The sequence below is a fragment of the Nannobrachium achirus genome (assembly GCF_963921795.1).
Source record: "Nannobrachium achirus genome assembly, chromosome: 4".
Lineage (NCBI taxonomy): Eukaryota > Metazoa > Chordata > Actinopteri > Myctophiformes > Myctophidae > Nannobrachium > Nannobrachium achirus.
In genome coordinates this window covers 42,903,913-42,913,919 of record NC_137813.1, presented here as the reverse complement: position 1 = coordinate 42,913,919, position 10,007 = coordinate 42,903,913, and the positions used below count along the sequence as shown (strand labels likewise).

Below are 10,007 nucleotides of genomic sequence, written 5' to 3'. Positions count from 1 at the left end.
CTTTTAGAATTAATCTGTGATTCACTGTTGCTGACTGGAATGCCAACAAGGAATATAATCAAAGGTTTAGCGGGGAAACAGTGCAGAGTGCATTTATCTGCTTCCTTTTGCTGTCTCACAAGTGAACAGTGGAACAAGATTTTGGAATTCTGGTGTTTACATTGTGGAAATTAATAGAAATGCATGAAACATTTCAAAGTCCCCTGTGATTCCCAGAAACGCAGGATCTCTTGTTTCCATAAGAATATCTCCACGTTTGCTCTGAGATTATTTGAATTTCATGGGATGTTTGACAGTCGACAGTAGTGTTGCATAGATAGATTCTCAAGTCTGCCTCGGGCTTATCCAATATGCAATGATAATTGAATATGAAAACTCAAACATCTCTGCATGACATCAGAGAGATGAGACCACATTTGTTTAAAGGATCATACCAGTCTAATTCTGACTTCTAGCCATTACAGAGATTGCCCCTGTCTTCAAAAAATGTTGTGTGCATACTTACTGCAATGTATGCAGTGTATATTTTAGTAGAGCTAGGCCTACATTTTTGTAACATTATTCGCTGACATTCGGGTGTTGAAAAACCACTATAGCCATCTCTTCCGCCCGGCACAAGACGGTGCAAGCGAGCAGCGCTATTATCATTGCTTTCTTCCGACCGACACAGTTTTCCTCAGCAGAAAATTGTTTGTGTCTCCTCCAACTTGCTAAATCTGTCATTTAACTATCAATGTGCTATGACGAAGGTTACCTGGTTGCATCTTTAAAGATAATGAGAGCCAATGCTCTGATTGGTTTATATGCGCAAAATGCACCCATGACTAATTCAGAGGTTTGATGCCATCTTTTACTTGACCTTAGTTTGCACCTACAGTATAGGCCTATATTCTGTTTAACTAGAAACATTAGTGTGGACACACCCCTGACGCAGCTTGCACCATAGATCGTCTAAATAGGGCCCTATATGAGACTTTTTTGCTTGGTTGGTTGGCTATAGATACTGTAGGCTCCTAGGGTGCTGCGTTACTCTCCTCTGGAGAGCCTGGCTCTTTGGTTGACTGGTAACGTTCCGGGTTCGCCTCCCGACTGGATCGCAGTCACGCTACAATAATTCATCAGTTTGAAAAGATAACCTGTTATTTTATCTAAAATTAATGCATTACTCTAATAGGGCATGTCCGACCGTTTGACCTCAAACTTGGTGTGTGTGTGTGTGTGTGTGTGTGTGTGTGTGTGTGTGTGTGTGTGTGTGTGTGTGTGTGTGTGTGTGTGTGTGTGTGTGTGTGTGTGTGTGTGTGTCGCAGATGACCCGAAGGTGTGCAGTGCAGAGTGGATATTCGGTTGTGTCTGTGTGTTTGGGAGGGTGTAGGCATATGCCTGCATGGCCAATCTGACCAACTGCTTCATCTCTCTCTCTCAGCTTAGGGGTCCTTGCCCTTGAACATTGAAGACCCCTGGGCTATTGGGCTACATGTTGTAATTGAATAACGGAAGCATAAGATTTAAAAAATAAAGCATCCGAGGAAACTATGTGGTTGATCAGTGTGTTGACAACATTTTGACTAAACTCTGCATGGTTGCTGCTGGCTCAAAATTGGTTCAATTACTATATTGCAGGTCACCTCTTAAGGCCCTTTCCCATGGGCACGATAACGATAAAGATAACAATATGTCGGCATTCACATCAATTATGACGGCTTTATCGTTGTGGTGTGGACGCTGCCATCCACTTCTATTGAAAACAATATTTTTTATCGTTATCATTTATCTTTATCGTTATCACGCCCAGTGATAACAATAATATCTCTCAGTACAGTCTCACTCCACCCTAGTGAGGCAGTTTAGTTACTTTGCCACACCACAATTTTAAATATTGAGCTGTATTATTTTGTCAAATATTTGACGAGCTATAGTTCAGTTTGTTCAGGTTTCGAAGTAATACTGACAGAGAGAAATGAATTGGTTGTAGCACGCAAGGCCTCTGAGAGTTGGTGAACAGCTGTGTCTGCGTAGGAGAGCATGCAGTTGATTAGTAGTGTACAGGATGGATGCACAGTAGGATACTGGCAATGTTAGACTGACAGGCGTAGCGATGTCTTGCTCTTTTCAGTTTTGGGAGACCAGAAATAAAACTTTTAATGAGACAAAAAAGAAAAGAAAAACATGTTTATGTAATTTAATTCAGGTATAAATTAAACGTGTGGTAGTGCTCTATATAACACTGAGATGTATGCCAGGTGCAGAATTCCACAGATTATTGTTAGATGTTACTACCCTCTACTGGAGGATGCAGTCAATGCAGACAGATTCTTTCTCACTATTATAATTTAATATATCTTAAATAGATAAATAAATACATACATAAATGAACAAACGAGTTAGTGAGTGAATGAATGAATGAATCAACTTAGTTGACCACTTACTATTCAACTTCGAAGATAAGCTACCCTAAAATGTATTGTAGAAAACGTTTTAAAAAATCGTATTATGTATGTGTTTATTTTATTCGCTCTGAAGAGCAGTGCCTTAAAATTGTGTTTTCTAATTTATGTAATTTCTTAGATTTTTTATTTATTTATTTATGAAATTAATAAATCATAGATTTTTTTTTATTCATGAAAATCTTAGCTTTGTTTTGTTTAATTTTTAATTTTTTAAAATAGGTTTTGAAATAATAATAATAATAATTAAAAACTAACAAAAAAACAAAAACAAGGGACCGATAAAAATGTGTCCGTGACCCACAAATGGGTCCCGACCCAGTGTTTGGGAAACAGTGCTTAAAACACAACCGGAACCTTTCGTTCGATAGCCTGGTTGCATCACGGTGTGTTTTTGTTTGCCCACCTCACAAGTCCAGCATTGGGTTAGCATGGTAGCATTATTTCGGAACAGTGCATTCCGCATGTACGCAATGTTACATTAAATCAGTGTATAAACTCTTTTGGACAGAAGCTGAAAACAGATCGAATTTCCCCTGCGGTGTCCGCTAAGGTTTGAAACTTAATTCTCCTAGCCTTGGATCAAGACTGCCATAGATGCATTTTGATAGTTAGATAAGCTACAAAGAGTAAAGCAAAAGTCAAGACTCGATTAAATACAGCGTTCTAAGCCAGGGCAAAGGCTATAATTCTCCTTTCATATTCTTAAACTATTTCTGGACTCACCCAAAGTTGACAGCAGTCCAATGCAGTTGCCCAAGCGTTTATGATGACACAAAAAGCCAGAATTATGTTTGTGGCAAACAGCAACAGTGCGACTTTTGGGACGTCCTGTGTGAGATGATGAGCCAAGTGCGTTTCTTTGCTCACTGTGCAATGTGCATAAAATACCTCCAGGCTAACGTGTCTGGCTCAATATTCCTTCACCTGCTCTTCTCTCCTAATCTATCTGCCAGGTTGGAAATACTACCCTAATCGAGCTACACCTGCTCCAGTGTAGTGCGTTTTGTAATGAGGGTGGTAAAGAAATGTTGTAAATGTGTTTATTGCAACAGTTGCAATAAAGTATTTAATGTAATGGTACTGTAATGGCTGCTTGTGTGATTGAATGTCCACACTGTGGTGTTACTCAGCTTCATTACATGACACACTAACACAGGCTATTATGTGGTCATAGCCCAGCCCACACCAGCATAAATAACCATCCAGATGCTCTTGAGAAGAGTATTTCCAGCCACAGAATAACAAAAGTAGCAGGATGGAGAGAGAAACTTCTCCCTGGGTACTGGGAGGAGAATATAACAAACCGAATCCCAACTCTGCCACCCCTGCAGCTGCCAATCGCACATTCCGCAGTCAGTGCACCCCCAGATTAACCTGGAATCCAGATTGAATGAGTCTCGATTCCAGTCTACCCCCAGAGTGGTGGAAAGCCTGTTGAGTGACGCGAGGTTATCCCCAGATAGCTGTACAAGTTGCATCCAGGGTTGAGTAGCCCATGAGTGATGGGAAGGTTGGCTCTCCACAACTGTAGTTCTCAAACTTGTTTGGCTTCAGAAGTTCAGTACCCCCTTTTCTTGATTACATTATTTGGCAAACTCCATCAAAAGTCTGGTTTTGATGTAAATGTGTTAAAAATTAAACTTTTATTCCTGCATCTGGTTACACAAAGTTTGTACACATGACTGTCCGGGTTAGATAGATACCTTTATTATCCCAAGGGGGAAATTTAGTTGTCCAGGGTTATTACAATACATTGGCACCAAGAGGAAGGAAAATAGCAGCTACTGTAATTAAAAGATCAATGGAAATGGTTTGAGTCAAGTAAATACATTACCACCTAAATCATGTCACCTCTGAACATATTATAGGGAATTGCTAAATTCAAACAGGTTAGTTGTCTCTTCTTTTACATGTCCAATAAACTGACATATACTTTCTTTTCTACAGGACATATAAAAGCCTTCTCATCAATGACTGTCCTTTGGTCAAATATTGTTGCTGTTTTGCCACCGGTTGAGACACAGTTTCCACTCGAATTCAATGAGAAAGTGGAGTCAAGTGTGGTGGATTTGCTCCAACGATCCAGGCAGCACCTGTACAGTGACACTTGGGGTGTGGATTGTATGCTAAATGCTCAGATCATAATGGACTATTCATGGGAGAAACTCAACACGGGGACATGGCGCGATGTGGACAAAGAGTGGAGGCGTGTTTATTCCTACGGCTGCTTGTTCAAAGTCTCAGCCTTGTGTCGCCAGGAGCCTTCTGCAGACATGATCGAACAGGCCATTAGAACTTGTGACATGGGCTTGCTCATGGGTGCAGCCATCATGGACAATATCCTCCATGTCCTGGTCCAAATTCTACAGAGTGAATTAAGGAAATTTAGGAAAACCACTAAAGAAGATGATCAAAATGAACACTTTTATGCCAAGGTCAACGCCCATTCTCCACATTATACATACAACAAAGTGTCTGTACTTTTTTATTGAGGTTAATCTTATAACCTTATTGCCTGTTAAAATGACATCGGAAAAACACTTAATTAATTATACATTCCAGTTTGGATTTCACCAAGATTATAATGGCTGCTTTGTCCGAACCTTCTTTCAAAAGCTTGATTTTTCTGTATTTATCTGATTGGTTCAAATGGTCACATGGTCATATGAAACCATTCAGATTCCAATGTGGATGGGACACAGATCTGATTCAGGCTAGATTTGGCTGCAGTGTAAATCAGTCACTTCTGACCTGTCATCCCTATTTTGGGCCAATCATTGTAGGTGAACATTTTCAAATATTTTCCTAAAATTGTCATAACTAGCAAAAATGGCAGATCTACAAGCTCACAATATGTCACATCTTGATGCGATGAGCTTGGTTATTATAGTTATTTGTTTTAGGACGAAGTACACAAACATAGATTATTTTTCTTTTGTACCAATTCTGTCTAATTAGAAAAATCTTCTCTTTATTTCCCTACCAGAAATTGAAACTTGAATGCCCACCTGTTCCTGTAATCAACCAAACAATGACAGTTCCCCGGATACGCTGTCCTTCACTGGAGAGATTCAAGTCAAATTTCCTGCTCCCCTCAAAGCCAGTTATTTTAGAAGGGATTATAGACCACTGGCCAGCACTCAGGGACCACCCTTGGAGGTATTTGTTTTACACATTGTCACCTTCAATTTCAGGGTGCCATTACTTTACATAGCCTACGGTCATGGTGCCCTGACTTGCAGAAATAAATGCAAACAGCTACAGTAATTACAGTTAGCCATAGCTAGCCAGTTAACATTTCGTGACCCTCAATTAGGGGTGTCACAATTATTACATAATCGTCTAATAGCAATTATTTGACATAATCGCGATTATTTTTCATAATCGTCATTATCGTTTCCATTTTGAAAAATGTTCATATATTTTTTTTAAAGTAAAAAATAGTGGAAATAGCAGACCTACAAGCTCACTAGATCGGCTATTTCCACTATCAATGTTCTTTTTTAAGTATGAAGTTGTCAAATATGTCAGTAATTTCTTTGTATATTTAGGTTATGTGTCATATCTACCATGTGCAACTTCAAAGACTAAAAGCCAAACAGAAATGTAATTGTCAACAACAAAAACACAATTAAATCGTTAATCGCAATTATTTGAGTGAAATTGAATCGTCATGTAAAATGACATAATCGTGACAGCCCTATAAACAGCCCTATAAATCACATTTTATAGTCATGACAGTCTGACAACGCAAACAGAAAGACCACAATGTAAACAAGTCCCCAGGACTATTTTGAGTGATCCTTTTAGCTCAAATGTCTGACTGTACCTCGTGCTGTTTGCATTTCTGTCTAATAAATATCAATCAATAATGCGATATTGAGGGGGGAAAAAAGTAAGAAAGTAATCACAGAAAGAAACTACATTGACCAAGCCTCTCCAGTTGGAGTAATAAGTAATGTGAAAGCAACCTTAAACGTTGGTAGGATATAGCTTCCTGGGTATGATACTGTATATGTAATACGTATACATAAAGTTTGTATTATGTAATATATTCATTGGCATATTGTGTTTTCCCTGCTGAAAAGCCTAGAATACATAAGATCTGTTGCTGGCTGTCGGACCGTGCCTGTTGAAGTGGGATCAAGATATACTGATGAAGAATGGTCTCAGACACTCCTTACTGTCAGTGAGTTCATTGATCGCTACATTTTAATAAAAGTAAGTACATCCTCAAAGTTCACTCTCACTCAGTTGGTATTGTGCATCTCATTTATTTGTATTTATTTTAATGTGTTTTATGTTTTGTTTCTGTTTTTTGGCGGATCAAACTTACCAAGGATGGAGTGAAAGTTTCCGGTTATCTTGCTCAACATCAGCTATTTGACCAGGTATGCTGTGCCACCAGGTTGAACTCTTTGCATTTCTTGCACTACATACATACAAGGCTTAGAATTACATAAATGATCCATGTCAAACTAGATTTTTACCACATGAAATATTAACAGAAATTACTTAAATAATATAATTGAAAGAAATATGTTAGAAATGTACACAGACACCACTGCTGATACCTAATAATCTCCTAGTTATGTAATAACAGCCATACATTTTGTTGTCTCCACCAGCCGAAGGCTGAGGGAGAGTATGTTTTCCCCTCCCTCCGTCCGTCCGTCCGTCCGTCCGTCCGTGCGTGCGTGCGTCCGTGCGTCCTCGCAGTTTGTGAGCAGCTAATCTCAGTCACCGTTGGCCCGATCGCTGCCAAACTGAGCACACACACTCCCTGGATGCCAATCTAGAACCTCTGCCCCACATTTTTCAAATCAGCCTCATGGTGGCGCTATAACAGGCCGATTTGTGTGGCCTGGTGGAGACCTGTGCTCGGAAGAGCACTGCTTCTAGTTAGTATTCATTTCTCTTGCAAAGCTAGGAAAAATACCAACTGATTTGCTTATAAATAATAATCACAACAGTTATAATAAATACAAAACAATGTTATTCTTGTATTCTTAAGAATAACAAGTGTTATGATATCTTAATTGTATTTTATATTAATTAATCAAGCTAGATCTGTAAACCACTCATTTTTGCCACAATTCTAGCAGATTTGTCTTGGCTAATTTGCACACAGAAATGAACAAAATTACTGTTATTTAATTCATGCCTGCAACCTTACACTTCAAACAACTTTATCAATCCCTCTAGGGGCAATTTGTTTTTGAGTTTATTCACCAAGAAACACAGTAACATACAAACAATACTCCAAGGAGCTAAATGTGGAATAAAATTATCTTAAACATTCCCAAAAGGTAAAAAATAACATTAACAAAGTTGTGTTTCCGTGGGGATGAGCAGCAGATTTAGAATCGTGGTTAGTTTTACAAGCCCCTATGGCAAGAGAAATTTCACTTGCAAAAACAATTTCCACGAGAAGCCAAAATGCTTGCAGCTTTCCAGAGGATTTGTTGGTTACAGGAAAATAAAAATCACTCCGGTCTGTCTGTTTCCCTCCATTAACCTTATTTTAGCAGCAGCGCATGTTGTCTAGTTCAGGGGTCTTCAACGTTTTCAGGCCAGGGACCCCTCAGCTGAGAGAGAGATGAAGCAGGGACCCCACAACCTTTTCATAGATTCCATATAGTTTTATCGTTTATATATTTAACCACTTGAACTGTCAATTCTTAATAACTTAACCTTTCACTATGTACTGGGACTGCTCTTTTTCCCCTCTACACCAAACCTATTTGACAAAAATAGCCGATCTACAAGCTCGCAACGCCTCGCAGCGCGAGGCGTTGTGAGCTTGTAGATCTGCTATTTTTGGCTCAAGTTCTCAGAATAAGGACACTAGGGTTCAAGTGGTTAATATAAAATCACACAAATATTTGGAGGACCCCCTATAGTAACTCTGAGGACCCCCTGTTGAAGACCCCTGGTCTAGTTAACTTAAAAGTGGTATGATTGACATTCTGATCTGTGTCATGTCTTCTTGCGTAAGCAAGTAATAGCCAGCACTCCAAAAGTCGTTCTGGTGCTTTTAATGCATAGACGCATGGACAGCATACACAGGCGCGTTTGGTGCGTTTGCATCAAGCCTTCCTCAGCTTGTATCAACACGCTGAGGAAGGCTTGATTCCGAAGCACTTCGACTGTGAATCTTTGTGAGCCGTGCACCCGGGAAACTTCTACTGTGATGCCGTCTTAGATACCAGAGCTGAAAGATGACATCTGCATTCCTGATTACTGTTGTCTTGGTGAGGGCGACGATGACGACATTACTATAAACGCATGGTTTGGGCCGAGTGGTACGGTGTCCCCCCTCCACCATGATCCTCAACAGAACTTCCTAGCACAGGTAATACGTTGTTTACTGTATTAACTCTGTTTCATGTAAACATGTTATCTCAAAGATTTGTCTGAATATTGTGATTCTGACCATATTCTTTTATGCTCAGGTGGTTGGAAGCAAGTACATTCGCCTATATTCTCCAGAGCACACAGAGATGCTGTACCCTCACCAATCACTGCTCCTTCACAACACTAGTCAGGTAGGACAGTCTGTCTGTAAATACACATTATATACACACACACACACACACACACACACACACACACACACACACACACACACACACACACACACACACACAGTATATACAGTATATATTTTAGTATCCTACTTTGCTGTAAGCTTGTGGGTCGGCTATTTTTGTTGTTGCTGTTTTCACTGCTTAAAGAGTAGTTCACCCCCAAAATGATTTATTTTCTAATGATTACTCACCCCATGAAGACTTGAGTTCAATGATATTGTTTTGTTTGTGTCGCATTCCTAAGCCAATAATTTGAGGAGACTCTTTGTATGTCCATTGATTCCGGATGGGGACCCAAATGCACTTGGATCTCCATCCGGAATCCATGAGGGTGAATTTACTATAATCAATTTTGTTTCTTAGGAATGCAACAAATACAAAAAGAAAATATTATTGAACTGAAGTCTTCATGAGGCGAGTAATCATTAGAAAAAATGTCATTTTGGGATTGAACTACTCCTTTAAGTGTGTCTGTGCATTTTATAAATATTGACCAATGAAAGGTATTAACAAGAGATTGTGGCTAAGTAATAACATAACATTGGATCATTTGGAACACAGCTTCTTTTTTCCACTTCATGAAAAGTGAGTCTTTTGGATGTATGTAACAACAATGTTCTCAATGCAGGTGGAGGCGGAGAGTCCAGACAAGGAAAAGTTCCCAGACTTTGTTAAAGCTCCCTACCTGGAATGTGTGCTGCAGCCTGGGGAGGTGCTGTTTATTCCTGCCAAGCACTGGCATTATGTACGCTCCTTAGAACTGAGCTTCTCTGTGAGCTTCTGGTGGTCCTGAAGTTAGTTGAAATATAGAATATATCTTACTATTTGAATACGTTTGGAGTCGATTGAACATGTAACCGCTCTAGATTATCACACAATCAAGCAGTGATAATAATATGACCAGTTACTCATATTTATCTGGGAGTACACGTTTAAATACTCATTTTCAAACTAAATGAGAATATCAAAG

General features: G+C 39.4%; 1 protein-coding gene across 1 annotated transcript; it reads left to right on the top strand.

Moving 5' to 3' along the window:
- Window positions 1-2,862: 2,862 nt before the first annotated feature.
- Window positions 2,863-9,958, top strand: kdm8 (lysine (K)-specific demethylase 8). The gene is made up of 8 exons (XM_080724144.1): window positions 2,863-2,997; window positions 4,395-4,882; window positions 5,434-5,606; window positions 6,536-6,668; window positions 6,788-6,838; window positions 8,653-8,802; window positions 8,903-8,995; window positions 9,666-9,958. The coding sequence occupies exons 2-8, from the start codon at window positions 4,418-4,420 to the stop codon at window positions 9,828-9,830; spliced, it is 1,230 nt and encodes a 409-aa protein (XP_080580270.1). The 5' UTR covers window positions 2,863-2,997; window positions 4,395-4,417; the 3' UTR covers window positions 9,831-9,958.
- The last annotated feature ends 49 nt before the right edge of the window (window positions 9,959-10,007 follow it).